Below are 25,855 nucleotides of genomic sequence, written 5' to 3'. Positions count from 1 at the left end.
CAGCCTATATAGACGCATACCTATTTTTACTTTTCATATTATCAACGAATGGGTAAGTGATTTGACTTTGACGTTGACATTGGAGAAACAATTCTCTAATAAAAGTATGGATTCAAAGAGTATTTTTAAGTTCAATCAATAAACTGTAGTAAAATAGCATGCATAAGATGATAATAAACTAAAATAATTTAGCATTATCGTTTATGTGTAAAATGTATGTTTTTAGAGTAGTGTACTTTTTTGGCCACAGGGTGGCGACATACACAAATAAAATAATAGTTATGTCTGAACGTTCGCGATTAACCTATCTCGAAGGAGACAGTGATGCATATGTCTGGTCTGTTTAGGCGCTGCTGAAACTGGTCTGAAACCAGCAAAGAGTTATGTAGCAGTTGGTAAGAATTTACACTGTTTATTATATTATTCAAAATACCGTAATACACAACATACCTCAGCATTCTAACCTGACTGAAATGTATTCATTAATGGGTCAATTAAGGACTTTCTAGACATATGTTTTTAATATATTTCAGTGTTTTTGTTCTGATGGTACTTAATAGCTAACTTTTTGTGCAATAATTTAAAAAAATATTAACATACTCCCCTAACCTACAAAAAAAAATGGTGTCAGGCTTTCTTTATGAATTATGATAGCCTGTTAGCAGACTGCATTAGCATAACGCAAACTCCTTGTTTCTCGAAGGTGTTCTAATGAGGGCTGACCATACGTAATACCACCAAATCTAAAATTCTAATATTATTGTGCAGAATATTGCACTGAACTGATCATTAGAAAGGCTCATTTTTGTTTACCTCGTTGTAAGAGAGAGCAACTCAAATTGAATTGGTTGTTCATTAAATGTGCAAAACCATGCTGGGTCACCTCACCCTAGTATCCTGTCCAGACAGCATGGATCGATAATATTACAGCTATATTGATCAGCTGAACGCACCATCAGAGCTTTCTTTCCAGACCCCCCAATTTATCTATGTATGCATTTTGTAGGAATACATCTTGTCAACGTTAAATATTGACTAGCTGTAGCAGAGAAGAATGATGTAGATAGAGAATATGTTCTGTCTTTCTGGCATTCTAAATGCTGTTTTATGATTCTGATACGTTGCATGAATTATTGTCATATTTTACTTGTATGACTTATATTTTGTGTAATGTCTGTCTAAGTAGACATTACACAAAAGTTTTTTGTGTAAGGATGTTTTCCATCCTGCAGGACTCCGCCAGTTCAATATCTCCTTCATGATTCTTGTCATTTGTGTGTTGAACAGACCCTTCTAGGTCTAGCTACTTTATTCAAGACAGCTTGGCCATCTCACTGCTGTCCTAACAGCATCATGCTGTCACTATGATGAACTTTAGCTTTCAGAGACCATTCCTCCCCCCTAAGACGTCTCCATTTGACCCACATGAAACGTACATTTATTGCGATACCAATTATCTATCATTCTACCTCTTTCCTAAGACGAGTGTGTGCTTTAGAATTTGAATATGTGCTTCAGCGTACAGTGGTTATTCTACAAGCGTCTTAGAGTACCATATTAAGCGCTATATAAATTTCATTTATTATTATTATTATTATTCTCAGTCAACTTTGATTGAAGGGGCGTCAGCCAAGAGAGCACATGGGGTCTGACCGGAGTAACCACAGCCTTATCTTAATCACAATCCTCATGCTTTATAATATACTCTCTGAGTGCTCTTCAAGGTATGGGATTCAGCAGGAGGAGCACTCTCGGAAACCTCATTTCCAGAGTCTTATAGTCCAATCATTGTCCAATCACTCTCTAGGGACTGGGGGAACTGGCGGCGGAGGGATTCGTAACCCCTGGCTCGGCTACGGAAGTAAGTCAAGGACTTTTTTCTGCCATTTCAATAAGCTCCTCCTGCCCTGTCATGACCTCTAACTGGTGCATGTGTGAGTGGCATCGTGATGGAGAACGCATTGAAATGACGTGACAGCAGCTGTCCAAATGATTTCCCATCTTGTTGCTTCTGCTCCTGCGGCTGCAGATCCCTACGGTGCTGGAGTGGGCCTGGGAGGCGGGCCCGGAGGTGTGCTGCCCTTAGCTAAACCACTGAAGCCCCCAGGTGTGTGTTTGTGTGTGTGTCTGTGTGTGGTGTGTGTGTTGTCCTAGTTTGGCACTGCAGTTGAGCGCTTTCATGTGCAGCACTCAGCAGTCAGCAATAGACGTGTGATTTTCAGGTCTTGTGTTGACTAGAATAGCATCTTATTATTGCAGATTTACTCAGAAACTGAACATTTTGTTGACGACGTGAACTGTTCTGATTTGACTTCTGCGGTCGCTTCAATATGAAGAAGAAGACCGTTGATATCAGTCTATGGTTTTGACCCATGCTGGACACCTTCTCCTCTGGCTCTTCTGATCCGTCCTGTGCTCTTGTGTTCTGCAGCGTTTGGCGGAGCCGGCGGGGCTGGCATTCCTCTGTCGGCCGGACTTCCTGCAGGTACGACCTCCACTCCCTACACCTCGCGTCAGAATATCACAACAATTTGTGGAACACTAACCACCACTTTATAATCTTTGATGAAACTCGTCTACATAAAGCGCGTCCCTTCTCCATCTTTGACCTCGATCACTGGGTCGCTGCACGGTGTTTCGATTTCTGCCCTCATAAAGTAAAAGGGCATCTGTGATTATCATTATTGGAACATTCCCATTAAGCAGCAAGTTGCTGATTGAAGGCAACAGATAGCGTAAAGCTGCTATTCTCTGTCACCTTGATCCAGGAGGATACGGTCCATACGGTCCATATGGTCAAGGTTATGGACAGGGTATGTATGAAACGAAGATGGCTGGTAGACTGTGTGTATCCCTCCCCTACCATCCCCACCAACCCCTCCAGCCTTTGGCCCAAATGCTCTGTGCTCAAAGTGGCGGTTGGTCGGAGGAAATGCCTTTGCGCTGCACTTCCTGTGTTTGAGCGCAGCAAACAAGCTAGTTGAAACCTCTGGGGTGGTGGTCGTTGTCATGGCGTCGGGGATGAAACACCAGTCACAGGGGGTTATTTGTTGGAAGATGATATGATAGAGCTGGGGATCACTGACAAGAGGAACAAACACGATTTGAACAACTAGGATGATGATATGAAACTGATATGAGAATGACACTATTTGTTTCGAAGAAGAACAAGCCTCATAGAAACAGCATGTATGGAGGCTCTCGGTTAGTTCCTAGTGTCATCTCACCAGGCTTTTCTGTGGGTCGGATGCTGTGTGTGGTTACAGGTGGACAGGTGTACCCTGCTACTGGGGGGCTGGGACCCGGTGGAGCAGGAGGTAAGGCCCCAAAACCAGGTCTCCACAGGCCTGCTCGTATCTAGCAAACCACCCCAGTGACCAGGAAGACATCCTGGTTCGATCTTTGCATGTTTTGCATGATTATATGTGCTGCGATGTGTTGCTTGTTAAATAAACAAAAGATACTACCATATAACACTAGCCTTTTCTAGGAGGTTTTATTTTTTTGTTATTTATTTTTGCTGCCATGGGAAATCAAAGAATACATTTATGTTATAAAACCATCTGTTTTTGTATTACACACATTTACAAATTAGATAAATTATTCATGTTCAAGGATCAGGTAAGGAGCAGATAGAAACCTTATATAGCTTGTGCATTGAACATAGCAAACTCTCATTTGATGTTTTGGGAGAGCAGGAAGTCACAGCATCAAAGCCTGTCTTTAGCGATATCATAGCTCCCTCGAGAGCCATGCTTCATCTGAGCTGCTTACCCTGACATCACAGGAAACCATGGATGTTACCGATAGGGCCCTCTGAAGATCCAAGGTAGAACTAGGTCAGGTAGGTGAGGCAAAAAAGATACTTGGATGGAAGGGATGCAAATCACCCCTCCATCACCTCTCCATCTCGTTGAACCACTCCCTCAGTTTGGGTCAGGGTGGCACTAGGGGGAACTCCCAGCTCCTTCCTCTCCCCCCTCCTGGGAGATCTCTAGGCGTCAGCCTGCTAACTCAGTCAACAGTAAAATAGACCCGAAGAGCCCCAAATGAGTCATACAGAAATAGGTCGAATTTTTGACGTTTGCCTGAAGATTGTCTCTGAATTTGAATAGGTTACGGCAATCTGGGAGCTGCTGGGGGATATCCACAAGGTAGATATTGCAACATTAAACTGTCTCTTTTTATTTTACCCCCTTGAACTCCATCCAATTCCCTGTGTCCATCTAATAAAGTGATGGATTTATATTGCACCCATTCCATTAGTGCAGCATGCACTCCAACCAAGGACCTACAGTCCTGACACCTCTCTACTGCCTATCAAATAGAGAGAGTTATTGTGCAGTAGCAGATAAGTCTCTCTCTCTCTCTGTACCTTTTTTGAAATTTACAAAAATGAATTTCATCGCTGGATCGACAATTGGGCCGGTCCAGCAACTCCCAACGGCTAGCCGTTATAGGAGCATATAACTGTACTGTACTGTACTGTGTTTCCCTCTCTGACTCTTTCTCTCTCTCTCTCTTTTTCTTTCTCGTTTGCTCTCTCTCTCTCTCTCTCTCTCTCTCTCTCTCTCTCTCTCTCTCTCTCTCTCTCTCTCTCTCTCTCTCTCTCTCTCTCAGACATGCCTGAACACCTTATCCTTTACACAATGAGTAGGAGGGTATTAACTGACCCAGGACCACCAGTCTCAATCACACACATTGCCTGACTTATGAAGTCTCTCCTATCCTATTATCCTTTTTATTAACTTTTTGAATGTTCATAGCGCTTGTGCTATACTGTAGATGTTACAGTGCATGTATTACTCCATAAATGGAGTTGTCCATAAATGGACAACTGAGTTATTTGTCCACTTTACAGGTGCTGTTGCTCCGGGTTACGGTGGTGGATACCCACAGCAGGCTGGAGGTAATGTGTGTCTGTTTGTGTGTGTGTGTGTGTGTGTGTGTGTGTGTGTGTGTGTGTGTGTGTGTGTGTGTGTGTGTGTGTGTGTGCGTGCGTGCGTGCGTTTGTGCGTGCGTGCGTGCGTGCGTGTGTGTGTGTGTGGTACTGCGTCAGGTCCCAGGTGGAACATCACATGTTTGGTCACCCCACAGGGCTACCTGCTGTGTCATAAATCACCGGCCAGAACCGGGGGGTGTCATTGAGTCAGAGAGGCGAAGGAGAATGAAAGGGATACAGGGTAGAAGGTGTGGGTTGTATTGTTGGGGTTGGACTCTCAACGTAGTCCTAAGGTCCCCCGGCAACAGGTAGTTACTCCACTGTATTGTGTGCATGGAATGTACACTACACTGCATTGGAGGACATGGAAATGTCTGGACTGGTAGATATAGATTCATCGGAGGAAAGGAATTCAATAATACAGTGGTCACAGGGATGACCTGGGTAGTGCCGTTGAGAGACCTTGGTAGCGAGCACGTGTTTTGTCATGGCCGCATGTAGTTAGCATATTCTTCTAAGTCCTCTGGTCTTCTCCCACCTCTCTATCGACTGCATTAGAGACAGACTCGTGCATCCAATCCTCTTCAAGAACAAAATATTACAGTTTAACAGTACAATGTTTTAATGCACAGTATATACAAGAAAGATGACAGAATAAGAATCTCTGCAGAATAAAATACATATATAATGTGTTAGTGCATTCACGTCGTGGTCGTTTTTCTTAACCATCCTGCACAGGGAGAAAGTGTCCTATTTAAGTATTTTAACTGTTTCGTAATTGTAAATATTGTTTTCTGTTTGTGTTTTAGGTGGATATGTCCCTGCCCCACTGACTCCTCAACAAGGTACCAGACACCAGTATCTTCCTGTTCTTCTAACATGTTGTTGTTAGTATATACTAGTATACTATTTGGATGCTGCAGGGATGCTCCAGGGTGGGCTTGTCATGGCATGTCTCTCAGTCCATCCAGTGACCTCAGGCCTTTATAATCTGTATTGTCCTGAACATCCCCAGAGATTACCCACAGGGGATTATTTCAAGTAGCAAACTGTTACTGTTTTTTGAGACGCTCACTGGCTCCATATCAAATCTTATTTGGTGATCTTTGGGGTTGCCCTCTAAATGCATCATAGTCTCTTCATCAGACTAGTGTGAGGTCTCTTCATCACACTAATGGGACTCACAAGACCAATTATGCCTAATTTAAATCTATTTAAAAAAGGGTGCATGTTGAACACACTTGTGATCCTCCGCTGCTTCTACAACCCGGTTGCTGCTTGTTAAGGACCATTTTCTTCCTTAGCTAACCTTAATCAATCCATAATTGGAGACTCTTGCTTATTAACATCATTGATTTCAAGCCTGTCTACAAGCCTGTTGCTAGAATAAGCTCCTGAATATCAATTGGCTGCCTCACTTGGGCATGTAATTGCCCTTGTCTTGGCTGGCAGGGCGGCAGTGCTGGTTGGACACCACATCCCCAGATACAGACCTTGCCTGGCAGCATAGCAGAATTAGAACCGGATAGGATCCGCGGTGCCTTCTGTCTTAAGATGTCCCTCACCTTTATCTCCTTGTTTTGCAGCCAAAGCAGCAAAGTATGGAGCGTTGGGGGGATTCCTTGGGGGTGCAGGAGGAGGAGCCTACCGGGGTGTGTAGCGTCTCCTTAATGTTACTGTGAATATCTGTTACCTTCATGCTTGGTGGAAGACAACTGTTTTAAAGGATGCCAATCATCATAGGTTAATAATTGATTGTAATACAATGAACAGCATGTTACTGATAAGAGAAGCCTGTCGATGGTCTGAAATGGATTTTACTGTTAAACATTAACACCCTTTTTATATATTGCGTGCAAGATGCTGTTTGATAAAGAGTTAACTCTGGATGCTATTTTTGTGAATTGTATCACAGGTTGCCAGGGGAAGTTTTGTGGCAGGAGGAAGTAAAGGATCTCTGGGCTACGCTGTGACCTCAAGAAACCATGGTGCTACTGCATGATGTCGAATGTACATTTTGTATGCAAACACATCCCCCGATTAGAGAGCATGTAGGGATGGTTGATACTTACTTTGTCCTACAGACCCACCGACTCAGAATTTTGTAAAACTTATCTTTGATGAAGCTAGTTGAACTGATGAATGATATGATAACATGTCAGTTTATCATATGATGACATGACATTTGTTTTGTTTTGTTTGTTGTACCGCTTATAGGGTCAGATGAAGAAAGTGTTTTTGAACAGACAACCCGCCCTCATTGCTACTAGGTTAAGTCCAATAAAATAAATAAAAACTAGAATATAGAAATAGTTATATGTTTTAAATTCGAGAGAAACAGTGTTTTTTGCAGAAGTCTGTGTTTATGCCCCTTCAACCTAGCCTGGTGAAATATCACTTGTTTAGAGGACAAAGGGATTGACGCGTGCGTGCTAACACAACCGTACAATACCATCTTGTAATCGACTGTGCACACTGTAGGCATTTGGTCCTCCATCCTTGGATGTGTTAGGGTTAACCCTGCATATCCTAAGGAGGTGGAGGTGAGAGGTAGAAGGCATGTCCCTGGTGCTGACGCATACTTCTTCATGGTGCATGTTCTCTGTTCATGTTAAGCTTGTGACTGTAAAGAGCAGCCAGTTTGCCAGGTTGTTATGACCTGCTCTCCTCAACAATGGTCATTCTATGCAGTTAAGCAGCCCTGATGTCTCCTTATTTCTACCATGACCAAAAGTGTAAATGAATGAAGGACCGTTTTCTGCTCTGGATTATTGTATGCCAGAAGGTGTTTCATGTCCTTAAAAAAAACAACGTTAGGATACTGCTCTGGTATGTACATTGTTGCAGGACAATGACTTGAGTGTTGAGTGTGGTATGGTGCTTTATTCACCCTCAAGTGTAGTCTCCCTTATTAAGGCTTTCTGTATTTACATTTAGGCAACATGTCATTATTCAAGATTCTGTTTTCACCCGACCTTATTTTCCTCATAATTTTGTCATTAGCAGGTATGTCTGAACAAGAAGTGAGAAAATATGTTTTAAACTTTGCTTCAGCATTTATTCACTGTTGAGAATTATACTGACTAAGAGCTTTGTTCAAAGAGGGAGACTACCTATGTGTTTATGCCCTGTCTAAGTGGGACTTTACCGACTTGAGTTACATTAAAGGAAGTCTCACGCGTGATCAGCTCAACTAATAATAGACTCCCTCTTTATATATGTGTGTACTGTATTTTATACCAGTTGGACTTAAGCGCACTTGGTTCTATTTCGTGCTTCTGTAAGAACTATATTTGAGCCTTGCTAGGTCCGACCTTGTCTTCTGTGCCGTGAGATACTATGTTCATCTTAATTTAAAAAAAGAAATTAAAAGGAGAACCATGGGGATTTTGCACTTTTTTGTATTTCTACGACACACTATGACATGCGCCAGACATCCTGGCATTTTATTTGCTTCATAAGATAACAAAATAAAATGTGTTTAAAAAATCAATCCATCGCTGTTTTGTGTCTTATTTATAGGGAGGTCGGGATGTGATGATGGGCCCCTGGAGATAAACCAAATATATAAATCCATATTTTTAAATATTTATGTTTTCTCTGTCCGAATATTCTAGGACTCATAACCTGTTTGTGTTAACGGCCCAATTGTGGGTTATACAGTCCGTCATTGGATATTTAAAGATAGACAAAATTAAAGTAGGCCACATATAAAAGGGGGGCTGAACCCGGGGTTAAGTGTATCTCATGCAGTCGCTGAACCATTCAGCGCGTACACGGACTTCACTTCAATGTGCTTATGCAAAATAAACTGGTTGGCCCACCCCCCTGACCAGTAGCAGCGGTCCGTTGTCCCTTCCATGTTCCTGGTATCGTCGCTGGTTGGCCAACCCGTGGGGCCTCTGGCCACTAGCAGCGCTCCATTGGCCCATCCTTTTCGAATGAAGCGCCGCATACATAAGTTCCCTGGTAGAGCTGAGCTGCGCTGCCGGAGAGTCTATAGGGGGGTTGTGTATGTTGCCTTCTGGTGTCGCAACCAGTCCTCACGACCGCAGGGCAGTGCTCGCTGACCGGTCATCTGTACATCCGAGGCGGCTGGCTCTTGCGTAGAGCTCCTGGTCGGAGGGTGGATGAGGTTGATGCTGCTTTGCTGTACCTGGAAGGACGAACGCATGGGAGAGGAGGAAGGTAAACCTGACTTGTGCCAGGCGTGCAGCAGGGTGGAAGATGCGATGCGATAATTTGGCACTAACGCGAATGAATGTCACGCGTTGAGCTTTTTGCATTAGACAGAATTCTTGACATAGAAAAATTAAACGTATACCATTTATTATTCATTTGACTGCAAGGGCTTGTCCCGCAACTGTTGCTGCACTCCCCGCGTTGATGAAACCGTTATGATGGGAATTCAGGTCCTGTATTTGTCTATGTCACTCGATTTTGTCTGATTACAAAAGTGCTGTTAATGGACCTGTTTTAAACTCATCCGTGGTAACTGATAGCCTACACATTTTTCACTGCAAAATCAAAACCTACAATGATTGGGAAGGGGCGGAAATTGTGCAGCAATCTCTAACAGCGGGGACATCTATCCGCCCCTGTAGGCTGCTGAGCTCCACCTAACTTACAAAAATAATGCCTACTACCCCATTAACATTTAGCGTACAGCAAGATCATTGACAGATGTATTGTACACATTAATATTAGGCTAATGCCCTTAATGAAGTTCCACTAGAATATCCACACATTGATTATTTATTCGTAACCAGTGTAGCGCTGTCAAGGGATAACGTGTGTTCAGTTAGTTACCAAGGCATAAGGGTCAGTATGTAGAAGAGCTTGGTCCAATGCTCTGTTGATAAATCTAAATTAACCTAAAAGATGATAAAAGAGCCAAGAAAAGGGTTGGTGGGCGAAAAGAAAGTCGAGGCATCAGCACTAAAAGACTTGCTTCAAGCCACTGTAATCAATAAGCCTCTGTGGCAGGAGCGCTCAGTGAAGCATTTTGGAAATAAGCCATAGAGCACATCCATCTACTGCCTAAAAGTTACAGGGTCTAGCATCGCCTTGGCAGGCAGAGGGAAGTACAGAAAGTCCCCCCCCCCCCTTCATGCTGACTACCAGCACTCTGATATAAACACCACACCAATTTGAAGAAGAAAAAAAGTGATCAAATGTGGAGTTGAGCATATCTACGATAACATACGTACTGTAATAATCGTTACACTCAACTCAATCTTAATTTCTGTCATTATACTTTGATGATTCGTGGCCCTTTGGGATAGAATTCACTACAAAGTTACTCTGTGGGATAGAGAAAAATAAAATACTATAAGTGGACTTTAGGAAGGTATACATTTTGTGAACATACCTTCTTTACAGACTAAGATGAACAGAATAAAATGATAAATGCGTATGAATGGACATTGAAACACAGATGTGGTTACTCAGAATATGTAAATTTTTGGTACATTCTGTGCTGTGTGATTCTAGCGTAATGGCTGCTATTTCTTGACTCTGCCTGTAATATTTGTCCTCATATTTGAAATGCAGTCACAAAAAATCCACAGACAAAGGTTCTCCTGCCAGGCTGTCTGCTTCAGAAGCTTTGATACAGTTAAGCTCCTCATCACCGATAAGGACCGTTTAGCTCCATCAAGAATGCGGCGTGTGCCTCAATGAGGGACTTTTTTCTGCTTCTATTTTTAGCAGTCTAGTTTCCCCTAATGCACTTGGTCAACGATGTATATCTGTAGCCCTGCAAGCGATAACATTAGACAGAGCATGGAGCTACAGCCGTCATAGAGTACAGCAGGTCACTAAGTCTGAGACAGGTCGATCCAGGTAAACCATTATGGTCGTGCTGCCATGGATACTGGATGAAGTACACAGCCGATGATTGATAATCGTATGGGATTAGAGAAAGGTGCAATTTTTCATTTTGAAACCTAAATCCTTCTTTTAATCTGCTGTGTGTGTATGTGAGATGGGGGACATCAACCAATCACCATGAAAGGAGGATGATTGAATCTGGTGTCCGGGCTCGTCGGCCTCATCCCTTAACGCTTGTTGGGCTTTATTTGCATAAAAAGGACAGTTTTCAGAGTGATAGACATCATGACTTGTCGCTTGTTTTTTAAACGGGGATTTGCATGTACTATGCAAATTGAATACAAAAAGGGTGTACTTTTTTTAAATGATCTCCATGTAGCCCCTGACTGGAGGCATATTGACTCGTGTGTCTCTGTGTCTCGCAGCTGGCGGTCGCTTGCCCGTTTGTGCAGGATGCAGACAGAGGATCTACGACGAGCAGTACCTCCAGGCGCTCAACGCTGACTGGCACACCGTCTGCTTCAGGTTAGTGTCAAAAAGGCAAAATAATCCATAATCCTCATGAATAAACATGAACCGCACCTACTTTGAAGCTCTAAAGCCTTTCAACGCAGTGGCCATGGAAGCTGCTCTCTCTCTCTCTCTCTCTCTCTCTCTCTCTCTCTCTCTCTCTCTCTCTCTCTCTCTCTCTCTCTCTCTCTCTCTCTCTCTCTCTCTCTCTCTCTCTCTCTCTCTCTCTCTCTCTCTCTCTCTCACTTAAGTGTATACGAGGCAGGGGATACGGCTCTTGTCAAATGCCAGAGGGATAAATTCATCCAGAATGATGACAAATTTAAGATGCAAAATCTTGGAGCGGAAGCCTGAAATTGTGATTGTGTGGCCAAAACAGTGCCAGCTCGTCCCTCATTGTCATAGATCATCATTGGAAAGTGAACCACAGTAATAACCTTCACCTTTTCACATGTGGCGCAATCATTTTTACTTTTTGTTGGTGGAGAGAGCTTTCGGTTAATTGCCGTGTTTCGCCGTTTCCCCCTGAGTCATTGTGTTTGCTCAGCGCTTTTAAGTGTCAGTGTGAGAAAGAGGTGCGCATAGCCGCGTGACGATACGATAAGGGCTGTTGTTGTGCCTCGGTCCAAGTGGAAACAAGGTCACAGGAACAGGAGGGGGGTGCTGTTGGGGCTCGGTTCCCCGACAGTTCATGGACATGATACTCAGGAATAGTGAATAGGGGGAGACATTGTTGTGTTTGAGGAGGACCACAGCGTTTCTCATGCATAACAATGTTTTAAGTAGCCATGGTTACAGTGGGATTGCACTCATTTAGTGTTTTACAGTACTACCGCTCTCTTGAGTCCTCTCAATATGCAGCATCGTCAAAAGAGAAGCCCATGCTGCATTCTGAAATAGAAGCCTAAATACTTTTCTTTGGGATCGTAAAGGATGTGGTCTGTTTGTTTAGACCCCAGGTAATTGTTGACATTGTCTATGTCAAGATGTATATCAGCCATGACTTTTGTCCAATTTACCCCTTCTCGCGGTTCAGGCTCATTTAGAATTGGGCAGTAAGCGTTCCTTTGACATCCATTATATTCCAATCGAATGTTGAGCCACTCCCTTCCCTGGATCGTGGTACAGCGAACAAGAGCATGTGTCCTGGGTAAACAAGCTTAATTCAAATTAATAGGTGGCCATCTTTGTACAGTACAGTATCTGGTTCCATGAAAGAAACAGGAGCCAAATGGCATCGGTGTGGTCCTCAATAACATTGTTTTCTTCATACTCTAAATGCTCTCATGGTGGTACGGACCTTAAGGTATCACAGGAAACAAGGGCCAGACGTACACAGGCTTGGATACAGTGTTTTTTAAACACACACAAAATGAGGCACGTCTTCAAACAATCGTTCTTTTTGGACTGTACTGCAAATCTATTGATTGGATCACTCGTCCGGCAGTGCGCCAGGTCAAAGTTTAAATAATTCAAACTTTGAAGCGAGTCCCCCTGCACGGTAACTGTGGCCAGGTCAGGCTCACGGCCCCTCCCCTCCCCGAAACGCAACGCCGCTTTCCCCATAGGGAACAATGGAGTGGATCGCACACCTTGTTGCGTCTACAGTTCATCGCATCTTGAAAGGTTTTCAGTATGAAACTCACTTTGGTTTCCCATAATGTTACACTATATGTTTGAATACCCCTGGAAAGATCATGAAGATGGCGGCCTCGTGTGTGTCTGTAGGTGTGTGCGTGAGGATCCGTTTCACAGCTCTTGTCTTTACAGAGTTATTATAAAACATGTGTTATTGAACACTTCTAGCCGTCCTTAAGAGCTCTTGCTCTTGCTCAGAAATGAAAGCAGGGTGAATAGGGTCATTCTCTATGCGTTAGGTTAAAGGCTCTCTCCCACTTGCTCTATGGTGCATCTGGACTGTATACATTGATCCACTATGATGTATGATGAAAGGCTGATGTACATTATGGATAGGAGGACTTTAGGACTCCATAATTCAATTTAAGTTTCTGCTTAGTAGTACAAGTTCGAATTTCTTCTACAAAATCAATGGAAATTCAAAAAATGTCATACGCTCACATTGAATGTGTTATTCATGTTCAGATTTACCCAAACAAATAAATGAACATATTTAAAAAGCAATCGTTACGGGACATGTTCTAATGAGTTATTCTGACTTGACAATTACCAAGATTGGTTTGATTATTTTGTGAATCTATAGTTGAGTAGTTTGAGATGGATCACAGCTTCCCAGCTTGCCATTAATTCATCAACAAAGTACAATTAATCCAAAATAATCCTTAGGTTTTGCTGATAAGCCGGGAGAAGTCAGCGGCTGTGAAAATGGGTCAGTCTGAGTATCTGTTCACAGCAGTGAGTTCTGGATCTTATTTATAGCACATAGTTATTGATGTTGCTCCATTGTTGGTGGTGGACATGTTATGCAATAGCCCTGCCCCATCGGTTCGCTCCAGTTCTTCCCGTGCTATGTTTAACTTTCAGGTAAACATTATGTCTTTAAAACAGGTAGGAGATTCATATTTCTTCCGTTTGTGTTTGTTTGTTTTCTTGAAGACTATTTCCATCCTTTTTATTGATTTGTACGTCAAAATCGAATACAAACGAACAACTATGTGGCTCAGTATGGATCGTGTTTTTTATCTTCAACAAATAAAGAGGCACGCTTCGTCCAGGGAACGGAGACGCATGAGTGTGTTCCTCATCAGACGGCCGTCTGCTGTGGGGAATACAGCGTGTTCCCTGCAGCCTACGGTCACATGCTGTGGGCATGCATCCCCTCGATTGAAAAACAAGATGGCATTCTGATTCTGCAGGACTTCAGAGGCTGAAAGGTAGGCAGCGCACAGCGGATCCCCGGCCAAGTGCTCCGTCTGGACCGTTAGTGATTCCAACTGGCCGAATCCTTTCAATAAGAAATCTGAGGAGGCTATATGACCCCCCCCCCCCCCCTTTTCTTTCCTGCCAACTTCATACACACACAAACACGCAAACACACAAGCACACACACCTTACAGCTTAAGACACAAGCGCTGTGGAAATGTTCCCCATGTTTGTCATGTGTGTGAACAAAAGCTCGACCCCTTATGTGAGTCCTCCAATTTGGCCCTGTTCAATACTTAATAGGATTTCCACAAATCCATCAGTGCTTCTCTACATTACCAGGCCTCACACACACACACACACACACACACACACACACACACACACACACACACACACACACACACACACACACACACACACACACACACACACACACACACACACACACACACACGACGCAAAACACACAACATCCTTACACCTTTTATTTTACTCGCCGTGCGTATAGCAATCGGAAAAAGATCTCCCGTTACATCGCGCTACTTGATCCGTGTTTTGGTGGATTGGATTATGGAGGGAGGAAGGCGAGAAGGCTTTGTTTCTTGGAGGGTAGGATGTATCGGGCACAGATGGTCGGGATCAAACCACATCTGGCTGTTCCACGCTGCAGACGTGGTTGTTATGAGTGTGAGTGTGTTTGTGGCTGTGTGCCTGGGTGCGTACATTTGTATTGCATGCACGTCTCAAGATCTTCTATTTGGTACCGTGTGTGACTTAACGTGAATGACGTTTCATTAATGCCTTTGGGTTATCCGTGCTCCAGGCTGATTCAAACCTGGGCCCGAGGATGTTGTGATTGGCACTTTGTGATTGCTGCGGATCGCGACAACGTATTAGGTTGTTAAGGTGAGCTTTAAGTGAACCAAGTATCAGTTACGGCCCTGGTGATCGTTTCCACCGTAGTCGAAGGAGCCTGCCGTACCAAGAAGGAGAGAGAAAACAGTCATCTTTATGATCCACCTGAGACTGTGTGAAAGTGTTCATATGTTCCCTCACCTCCACACCACCACCGACTACTGGGAACAGTACCTGAACTCAATGTAAAAAACACAGCAGGTACCTGGGGAATAAAAAGGATCCAGAAATAGACCTGAGCGCTCTTTTACCAGCGTGAAAACCGTGTCAAAATAAGATGGTAGACGGTAGGGAAAGTACAAGTGGGATAATGGGACTGGTGCTGTCGGAGGTCCCGCGGGACAGGGAATAGAGCTCTCTATGTCTGCAGGGCCCCCACTGCATCAGCATGCTGGAGGCTTCATGGGAAATGGATGTGGTCGCTCTCTCTCGATCTCAGTACCTCTGCCTCTGCCTATCTACCGCCCCCCTTTCCGCTTGCCTCCTCCAGCGAGGAGGAGCTGAACAGTTTGGTGCTTTTTCCGCAGCCAAGCTGTGCGCTGCTGGGGCCAGACCATGCATTTCAAATGCTTAACACCGATCTCAATCACAGAGCAGCATGCAAGGTCTGATGGATGCATGCACAGAGTAGACATGGATAAGCTAGACGTGCATGTATCGGTGTTAATGTGGAATACGGATGAGGAATATTATTAAGGCCATACGGACGTTTATTGCATACATTTTCCAGATGGAGTAGAGTTCACTTCTCAGAAGACAATGTGCCTGGTTTAATTCACTATATGGATGTAGGATATTGTGCTTGTTGGAGAATTACCTGATGGAAAAACCCTGACTCACTGAGGCCGGAAAGATTGAAGATAATACTGTATCATATTTGTATTGTGTCATCAATCACCTCCCCGAAACATGGCAGTTTATGCACATTCTTTCATCACAAAACTGTTGATGTTTTGATTTTAAAGGCAAAAGAAAACACCTGCCACACAAACACACAAGGTTCTACTGACATGTCAGTTTGTTCTGAAGAAATGTATGTTTTATTTACTCCCTGCAGTTTATGCTGCACATAATGCATATTGTAGCCGTACTTTATGTATGGAGTCATATTTTAACTTGACTACATAACTTTAACATATTTTTTTTTATTTTAACTGATCATTAACCAGTTATTAACAATATACAGAAAACTACTAAAGTTGTAGCTACCACTGTAAAATGGTTCCACATACCCCTCCGACACTGCATTCGCTTTGCAGTTCTAGTTGACCCCTGCTCTCGATATATACACGTGACTCCCGGATTCCCCCCCCCCGGAAGACCAGCACTCCTGTGTGGTTGTGTCTGCACTTTGGTAAGCACTTGCAGAAATGTTTATCCATCATTTATATTTATAATGCATCGACTAGAGGTCATGAAGATTGTTCCTCTATGCTTTTCCATAACACCAACGGTTGGTAATTGTTATTGTGTCGTCCATTATCTTCACCTGCATTAAGATGGATACTGTCATCACAAAGACGTTTTCTGTTTCCCCCCACTGCCTCTGTGTGAAACAGACGTGTTATATCTGATACCGTTGTGTCTGTCTCTCTCTCTGATACTCCCCCACTCATATCTGCAGGGAGGGCTGCCAAGTGTCACGGAAACATCACTTCTGTCTTTCTAGTTCACCGTTGTAGTTCTTCATTTTTGTAGGGTTAGCTACAAAAGATAAGGCATTGTTTTTTTAGTTTTTGTGTTCATCCTCTTACTGCATCATATCTCAAACAGCTGCAAGCAAGTGAAGTTCAACGCCTTGTGCCGTGTTCAGTGTTGAGGCAGATTTACCGAGGAGCCCTGGTGATTCAGCGGATCTGCGGCTGAATGCTCTGCCTAGTAACAGAGGCTGCATGCCAACATGCTTCACCACATTGAATGGTCTTGAATAGAGTCCTATTCTCAACACACAACCAAATGGCTGTTCGGTTGAATACCGCGGGTGTTTAGTAAGCCTGATCATGTTTAGGGACAGACCTTATTGTAGAAGCCTGGAAATCGAAGTAATCTTAACCAAACATACATTTGTATAAGCACTAAAGGAATTGGGTTTAAGGCTCGCAATCTCTGATAACAAACAGTTATTATAATCAGCTGGCACTTACTATGTTTGATACGGTATTTAACGCTGTTTTCAGTGTTCCACATTCAAATATTATTCAATGGTTACTATGAGCATGTCTTGAGTGTTAGAAGAGAGGTTTTCTTATTTATGAAACAAATTGAAAGCTTCCCTCAGAGAGTGGACATTGCATGGAAAAGGGCATGGTGAGGCACTGAGCAGTTGGAGAGGCAGGCCAAAGCATGACAGCATGAGCCTGTATGGGAAAAGGATGTGCCTGCGATGTCACAGGGTCATGTCTCCTCCCCCGGTGGGGAGGGGGAGATGGCAGGAAACAGTTGACAGAAAGGGGAGGGATCCACGCTCTGCAACCAAAACACTGGTAGAAAGAGGGGTGGGACTAGAGCGAGAGAGTCAGAGAGAGAGAGAGAGAGAGAGAGAGGGGAAGAGAGAGCATTCGTGGTAGTGACAGCAGTGCTGGATGGAGATTCATGTGTGAGCTGCACTGTTACCATCACTGCCACCAAGATGAGTCTGCCAGCTGACGGCTACACTAAGGCTGTCGCCCAGAGACTGCTCGGGGAGCAGCCGTACAAGCACCGGAGCGGACGCAAAAGGTAAACTGACCAGTGGGGGGGTCAAGGTTTAATATGTCATTCATCAGGGCTGAATGCACGGGACGCTTATGGTTGATGAAGCAGTCATTGTTGAAACCAATGAACTATTGTATGTGTTTGAGATTTAGGTTTTATGAGTGAAACTTTGAAAGACAAACCATTGCTGAATGTATCTTTGTTTGGTTGTCACGCTGCTGGTTTCGGTGGTTTTGACTTTGTCACGACAGGCGTTGAGGTCTGCTTGCCTTTCCGCGGATGCACTCAACTTTTGAACTCATCAATTAAGGAAGAGCAACTGTTTTTGCACTACCTACTTCTATTTTACTGATCTTGTTTTACAAGTTTTGATGGATGTTTGTCTGATTGTGAAGCAGCAATGCCTGTTCTCTCTTCTTGCCCAGTAAATAGCTAAACTAACTCACCTGTTGAGAGTTCACCTAGCCTCTGCATAGCCATCCAGTCCCTTCTGCCCATCATTGTATGTTGTACGTCCTGGTAATTAATGTACGCACTAATTGTACACACTTAATGTACATTGTACTTATTTATAGTACTTAATTGTGTAGCATCTGCAGTTACAGCTATCACTGCTGTATATGGGGAATGGGGTTAGCCTAGCGATTGTTTGTACTTGCACTTGTTTCTATGAACATCTTTACTGTACCGACATCGATATATTGTTTCACTCGTTATGACAAATGCACTTATTATAAGTCGCTTGGGATAAAAGCTAATTGGCCTTAATTTAAATGTAACTAATGAAAATTCATCAACTAAAAAAAACACTTTCCTACTTGGAATGTAGTGAGGGCAATTTTAGAGCAAAGTACACAAAGTTCTCACTTTCACTTCACATCATTTTGTTTGACCAAAGTTCAGCTGCATATAAACAGTGTTCAGAGCTATTGTGGGAGAATCAAGGGCTTTTGTTGTTGTTTGTGATGGTGGAAAACTCTGGCACAGCTCGGGAGTGCATTTGTCTGGGAACCAGTTAAGCCCATGAAGTCAACATATGCTGGTTTAACACTTTGGTGACCCCACGCACTGAGAGTCCACTATATATTGGAGTGCATTCCAATATATAGCAATTTGCGTTATGTATCGTTATGATAACATAAATTAATAAGCATAAAATCTAGTGTTAGCGATATTGACCCTTACCTCTTGGGGATTCAGTTGACCTCAAACATGCCAATGCAACGCTGCTACGCAAACACATCCTTGCAGCGTGGGAATCACATCATTGGCTCTTCAGTATTTATGTTGCTGTCCCCTCATGAGGATAAACTGAGGGTTAAGTAGTCCCCATATTACTGGAGACGGTTCGATAGACCAGTGCCTGAGTTCAGCACTACTTGACCCACAGTCTGCATGGGCAAAATGGTGAAGTGGTTATGGTGTTGGCTCCCAGCTGAAGGGAGCTGGCTTCAAGCTCCCCGGTCGGCTTTCTTTCCCTATCCAGGTGCCTGACTCCCACTGCCAGGTGCCAAATCCCAATACGAAAATGTTGGATACAATAGCAGCAATGAGTAAAAATCACCTTGAATGCCTTGGAAAATGCAGATTGTGCAAGGGATCATTTTAACATGATCACATTGTTGTTCCATCCCCCTGTCAATTTACCTTGATGCTGATTCTGCCAGCTTTTATACAATTTCGCAGTCAAATACAAAGTATTGTTTTCGATATTTTTCTATGCTTCCTAGCCTGGCCCTATTGTGGTTGTTCAGACAAACGGAAGTATGCACACAGATCTATGAAGAACCACAGTGCCAACCATTAAAAACCAGAAGCAATGTTGTCTGTTTAGAATTGGAGTATTTTTAGAAGCGCGCCCTGTCTCTCAACCGGGAACATGAGCTGATAACAGTCGGAGTTTCAGTGAAAGCACAGGAAAAGGCGACACTTTAATCACACTTTTGTTCCCCACCCACAGTTCTCCAGCCCCAGGTTGGCAGCAGAAGGGCTTTATTTCGTAATTAATTATCTCATTGTCTGTTTTATCTGTCATTTTGACCTTCATCATTTACCCTTGGGTTGGGAAAATATGCAAGGCTGATTCAGGGCCAATTTATTTGCCATTCTTTCTACACACAACTATACCCATTATGACAAATGATTAATTTGGTGCTGAGGTCATTCAAAGACATGTCAATTTATTTTTTGACTCTTTATTTTTCAAGCGAGTTGCAAAGATACATAGAATACAAGAACAGAAACAGACACAAGCTAAAATATATATTGATTTTTTTTACTAATTGAAATGAAATGAATGCAAAAACAAAAACAACACTGGGTGTCATCACTCATTCAATTAATTTTTATTTTTTTACATTTTTAGATTTTAAAAATGTTAGTGTATTTGCTAAAGTGAAGCCATGTTGCCAAGCCAAAAGTGAAATCCTATTTCATTGTTGAACCGTAATCATCTCATCATGGCCTGTAATGTGTGTAGAATATGCGAGAATCTCTGGTTGTCTGGCTCTCTGTCTATGTCTGGCCCCATAGAGACCTGAAACGCTATTGAGGCGGGGGAGCTTAGCCGGGACAATACAAACTGCAGGCATTCACACTTTTTACTCGCCAGTCTCATCAGCGCTGCCATGTTGCTATTCATCGTAGACCTGGAACCTGAGAAAGAAATTATTAAAAAAAACATAAAAGAATGAGAAGAAAGAGAAAAAGGACTAAGATCTGCAAGGTGTGCAGAACCCCAGCCCAGCACCTGAAGGGTTAAAGCCGGTATTGTGCTTGTCTGGGCAATGGGGGGAAGACACGGGTGAGCTGGCAACCCCATTGGCTGTGGGCCTTCCTGGTTTAAGCCTCCACCCAGATGGGGCGGGGCTTAAGGGAGGCGTAAATGAGGTAATGTTTTTTCTTTGTGATAAGGGTGACATCATAGCCTTGGAATTCCAGGGATTGTGGAAGGGGGAGGGGTTGGGGGGGGATGATGGAACATGTGATCACTGTGTGATCACTGTGTTGCCACCGGCGTGTGTGTGTGTGTGTGTGTGTGTGTGTGTGTGTGTGTGTGTGTGTGTGTGTGTGTGTGTGTGTGTGTGTGTGTGTGTGTGTGTGTGTGTGTGTGTGTGTGTGTGTGTGTGTGTGTGTTTGCGTGTGTGTATGTGAGTTGCCAGGTGCATGAATGCAGGTAATTTGTTTTTCTGTCATTCGTTAATTCGCCTGTGGGGATTTTTGAGAAAGAAAGTGAACCCCAATATCTGGTTGTTGTCTATTAGCCTCGCAAACACCCATGTTCACACACACCCTGTGATGCCCTGTGGAGCAGAATACTGCTCATGGAGGTGCAGAGAGGAGCTGTGAAGAGGTTATCCCTGTGTGTATGTTTCCACTGGAGGGACTGGTTCCCACTGGGAAGCACAGCAAGGGAAGGAGGGGGTATTCCCTCAGACACATGCTTCCATTTCCTGCCCTCCGATTTCATCTGTGTGTGCAAACAACCCCCACTGTCTCTCTCACTCTCACTCTCTGGACCACTCTCTCTCTCTCTCTCTCTCTCTCTCTCTCTCTCTCTCTCTCTCTCTCTCTCTCTCTCTCTCTCTCTCTCTCTCTCTCTCTCTGCCTCTCTCTCTCTCTCTCTCTGCCTCTCTCTCTCTCTCTGCCTCTCTCTGTCTCTGCCTCTCTCTCTCTCTCTCTCTCTCTCTCTCTCTCTCTCTCTCTCTCTCTCTCTCTCTCTCTCTCTCTCTGCCTCTCTCTCTCTCTCTGCCTCTCTCTCTCTCTCTCTCCCTCTGGACCTCTGAACCTCTCCCTCTCTGAACCTCTCTCTCTCTGGACCTCTCTCCCTCTCTTTCTCCCTCTGGACCAAAAGAGAAACATAGATTTCTCTTTCGGTTTAAAGACATTAACTGAAGGTAAAATGAATAACCCCTGAGTGTTAGATGGCCGGTCTGGTCAAAGGCCTGACCGTGTGGAGGCTAGTGCCTCTCAGCTCATCCTAACTCTCTCACCGCCCCGGTCGTCTGTGACGGAGGTGAGCGGGGGGACGAGAGCCTCTCCGGACAACACAGCACTCCCTGCACGTGCACACAGACCTATCCCCGCGCACACATTCACACACCATCTTCTTCTATGTTATAGATGACTGATCCTTATAAATTAGGTCCCATTGTAGTTGGACGTTTATATTTTAAGAACGTGGTATCAAATATTGAAACGCCTGTCGCTGTGTAAAGTCATGTTTCACGTATGTGATATTATAATTAGAAATCTTGTATTATAAGCATTTGGCTTGTACAAAATACATGTAAAACCCAATGGAGTCTCTTTACTTCTATTCTCTCAAACCACTGCCTTTCTCTCTCTCACACCCACACACACACACACACACACAACTATATGCACACACACACACACAAAGACGCACAAAAAAAACACAGCATATGTTTGTTAGAATAGTTCTCCCTATTGGTCAGATTGCCGCTTGCAAATAGCCCTCATCACGGTAAGGTTCTCAGGTATAGCCAGGAAACGGGGATCATGGAGTAGACGCACTTTACTTTAAACACACACGCACATGCTCACACAAACACACACACACACACACACACACTCCACCAGCAGTACCAGCACCTTTTTACGATCATTGCTCTCCCCGGTGTCTTCCTGGCCCTGAGGGAGGGCAGCTGGTCCTCGTCGCGCCTGTCCCCCATCTCCTCACCTCGCTCTCTTTTGTTGTCTTTCGGAAGTTGTTAAACTGCGAGCATCCTGCTTTCCCTACCTCCTCTCCACCTCGTTTTCCCCTCGGCCACCGCCGACATGGGAATGACCAATGGCTCACTCCCTTGTTGCATTGTTTTTTCAGATGGATTAGGAAATATGAGGAAATGGCTCCTTGTATTGGATTAGATGAAAAGGTTGGAGATTCTACGTGATGAACTACTGGCATCTGTTAAGCATTGCATGTGCTTATATCTAGTCTCAAAGTAAGAAAAAACAAACACACACACACACACACACACACACACACACACACAGACACACACACACACACACACACACAGACACACACACACACACACACACACACAGAAACCACTGCGATATGCTCTGTTCCAACGTTGCCCTATTTACATTTAATCTTCATAGCACTCTCTTTTAATGGCACTTGTGTTTTTCATATATGCTGCGGCCCTATTTACTGTAAGTAGAAGTTATTTCTGACTTCAATTACTTTGAATCTCCCCTCCATCTGCTCATTGTGGTACATAGCCAAAGTGTGTGTGTGGGTGTGTGAGTGTCTGTGAGAATAAGAGTGTGTTTGCATGCATCGAATGCAGTAGATATTAGCCTATGGTGTGGTGTGAGTCGTGTAATATCGTGCAAACATTCTTTCTCCCTCTTTCCACTCTTTCTCACTTTCTAGGCAGCTCAGCCTCGCCCCTAAGAGATGCATCCTTAAGCCAGAAGCGATCTGCCAGTTGCTAATGTATTCACCCGGCAGCGGCAGCAACAGAATGCAGTTCATAATATGGTTCATGTCATGCAGTTACTCTGCAGCCCATATTTCTCTGGACGTAGTCAGAAATGTGCTGCCACGCCTTGATGCAGGAGGCAGATTTGTAGAGAGTCGTTGAACCTAGAAGTGTTGTTACAGTGAGTACGCGTGTGTGTGTGTGTGTGTGTGTGTGTGTGTGTGTGTGTGTGTGTGTGTGTGTGTGTGTGTGTGTGTGTGTGTGTGTGTGTGTGTGTGTGTGTGTGTGTGTGTGTGTGTGTGTGTGTGTGTGTGTCTGTGCGGTCTGCATGCGGGTTTTGACGTGCAGATGAAGATGTGCGTGCGTGTTTCTGAAAGAGAGAGAGAGAGAGAGACACACGTACACAAAGACTAAAGTCAGCATGTCTCCGCCCCAGGTTTGACTTTGTCCCAGCAGGGGTTTGCTGGATGCCTTTGTGTGTGTGTGTGTGTGTGTGTGTGTGTGTGTGTGTGCGTGTGTGTGTGTGTGTGTGTGTGTGTGTGTGTGTGTGTGTGTGTGTGTGTGTGTGTGTGTGTGTGTGTGTGTGTGTGTGTGTGTGTGTGTGTGTGTGTGTGTGTGTGTGTGTGTGTGAGACGTGAGTCCATCAGCGGCTTTGCTGGCTGTGGTTGTCCTCCCTTAGCCTTGACCCACTTCCACATGCGGTGCATACTGAAGCATCCCCTCGTCACAGGAGGCTCTCTGAGTGCGGGGTTGCTGCAGGATGCGTGCATGCAGGTTTCTGGGGTGTGTTTCTGTGACGTTTTTACTTGGAGTTGGTGTGTGTGCGTGAGTGTGTGTGTGTGTGTGTGTGTGTGTGTGTGTGTGTGTGTGTGTGTGTGTGTGTGTGTGTGTGTGTGTGTGTGTGTGTGTGTGTGTGTGTGTGTGTGTGTGTGTGTGACTGTGTGCGTATGTGTGAAACATATTTTGCAACGAAAATAAGCCTCAGTCAACCATAATGAAGAATTTATGTTTGTAAAGTGGAATATAAGCCGCACTCGTAAATAAGCCACACCAGAATTACACATCTTTGCCCTCAACAAAACGTACATGTACCATTGCTGGCGTGAAACCGTAACAAAATTGGTTAAATTATACAATATTCCTTGCAGTTGAGTATATTCTGCCTTGGGGTTGCGATACTGTAGGTGTGTGTGTGTGTGTGTGTGTGTGTGTGTGTGTGTGTGTGTGTGTGTGTGTGTGTGTGTGTGTGTGTGTGTGTGTGTGTGTGTGTGTGTGTGTGTGTGTGGGGGCTAAAGGGGATATGACCATGGAGAACATGAAACACAAGGCATTGTGTTGACTTTGTGGTAGAGGGAAGTGCGTGCGCTCTTTCTATTGTATATTTACCACGTATGTATTGTGCAGCCTGTCAGAGCTTATGATAGAAAACAGGAACGTAGATTACATTTTACATCGTGTACAAATGGTATGTGCAGAACTTTTTCTTTACATGCACTGACATCTTCATTAAAGCTAGGGTAGGCAAGATATTTATATATTTATTGATATTTCTTGGTCATTTTTTTAATTCTTTATATATCCCAACAGCAATCATTTAATTAAATGCTCTGGTATATTTTGCTGTTGTGTGCCTGTCCAATAATTTTATTTGGCCCGAATCAAATGACTTACCTGTCTGTCTAGTACCTACTAACTGGTCTACCTGCATGCACTCATTGTGCATGACAGAAGTCTTCCACACTATTGATTAACCTAGCAAGCTAGTCATGTGTTTTGGCCTGAAGGGAGGGCTTTCTCCAGCTGGTTTCCTCTTATTGCCTTCTCTACCTTTAATTGGTAACAAAAAAGAACAAATTTATTCACGAGGAAACAACCTATGCAGTATGCAATTCATTTAAACTCAATTTCTCATATGGAGAGCTCCATATTTTCTCCACACTCCAGTTAGTTCACAATGTAAAATACATTTCAATAATATATTTTTCCAATTTGACACAGGAATCAATAAATATCCTTATGTTCATTTAGTTAGGCTCCATTCTTCATGGTGGGCTTAAGCTAAATGAATAATCACAGTGCTGTGTCGATGGTTTAACCCTGCAGGCCGGTGGTATTACATGTGCATCGTACTGGACAGTGGACAGGAAGTATTACCCCGGTGGGAACAGCAGCTGGCCCAGCGTGTCTAGACACCACTTTTACTTAAGAGGGGTCCAGAGGCGGGGGGGCAGGGGGCACCAGACACTCTACTCTACTTTAGTCATGGCCTTCACACACGCGCAGATGTAGAGAGCACACACACTCAAGCTCTCACATGCACAACCACACACACACACACAGATATACATAGATGCATGTGTGAGTACCCAGGTGCATGGAAACCCAAGCGAGTCAACAGCATTTCAGGGTACATTATTCTTCCTACATCCTCCCTCTGCTTTATCCTTTCCAGTGACTCATGTCCCTGTCGTGTCAGCATGTGATATCTATCGGTGTGACATCACTCTCATCAGTGTCTGGCCCTACTGCAAAACACTGCCCTTAACTACCGCCATCTGTTGTGGTGATGTGACATGCGCACCATTTAAACCACGGGTCCATTTTTAAGGCCTCCAAAAAGAAGATGAAAGATTATATTTGTTAACGTTCCAGATAGCTCTCC

At 43.9% G+C, this 25,855-nt stretch overlaps 2 protein-coding genes across 17 annotated transcripts in view; both read left to right on the top strand.

Annotated features, from left to right (window-relative positions):
* Positions 1–8,428, top strand: part of elna (elastin a) — a 50,724-nt gene extending 42,296 nt beyond the window's left edge. For 11 of the 12 annotated variants that reach the window (XM_056610607.1, XM_056610612.1, XM_056610608.1 and 8 more), the window contains 11 exons: positions 348–395; positions 1,808–1,861; positions 2,030–2,107; positions 2,432–2,485; positions 2,769–2,813; positions 3,267–3,317; positions 4,116–4,154; positions 4,862–4,909; positions 5,752–5,787; positions 6,529–6,594; positions 6,858–8,428. In XM_056610607.1, the coding sequence (XP_056466582.1) occupies positions 348–395; positions 1,808–1,861; positions 2,030–2,107; positions 2,432–2,485; positions 2,769–2,813; positions 3,267–3,317; positions 4,116–4,154; positions 4,862–4,909; positions 5,752–5,787; positions 6,529–6,594; positions 6,858–6,892 (554 nt within the window). In that variant the 3' untranslated portion in view covers positions 6,893–8,428. The remainder of the gene's footprint in view (positions 1–347; positions 396–1,807; positions 1,862–2,029; positions 2,108–2,431; positions 2,486–2,768; positions 2,814–3,266; positions 3,318–4,115; positions 4,155–4,861; positions 4,910–5,751; positions 5,788–6,528; positions 6,595–6,857) is intronic. The other variant, XM_056610613.1, reaches the window with a different exon arrangement.
* A 455-nt stretch (positions 8,429–8,883) lies between these two features.
* limk1a (LIM domain kinase 1a) overlaps positions 8,884–25,855 on the top strand; it is a 42,069-nt gene continuing 25,097 nt past the window's right edge. The window contains exons 1-2 of one of the 5 annotated variants that reach the window (XM_056611116.1): positions 8,884–9,130; positions 11,200–11,299. In XM_056611116.1, coding sequence (XP_056467091.1) covers positions 9,073–9,130; positions 11,200–11,299 — 158 coding nt within the window. In that variant the 5' untranslated portion in view covers positions 8,884–9,072. Of the gene's footprint in view, positions 9,131–10,738; positions 10,869–11,199; positions 11,300–13,515; positions 14,137–17,586; positions 17,762–25,855 lie in introns of those variants that run through there. The other 4 variants (XM_056611117.1, XM_056611121.1, XM_056611120.1 and 1 more) reach the window with 4 other exon arrangements.

This window comes from Gadus chalcogrammus, chromosome 16 (assembly GCF_026213295.1).
Source record: "Gadus chalcogrammus isolate NIFS_2021 chromosome 16, NIFS_Gcha_1.0, whole genome shotgun sequence".
Classification (NCBI taxonomy): domain Eukaryota; kingdom Metazoa; phylum Chordata; class Actinopteri; order Gadiformes; family Gadidae; genus Gadus; species Gadus chalcogrammus.
Note: the sequence above shows the minus strand (reverse complement) of the source record. Positions and strands in the feature narration are given on the sequence as shown.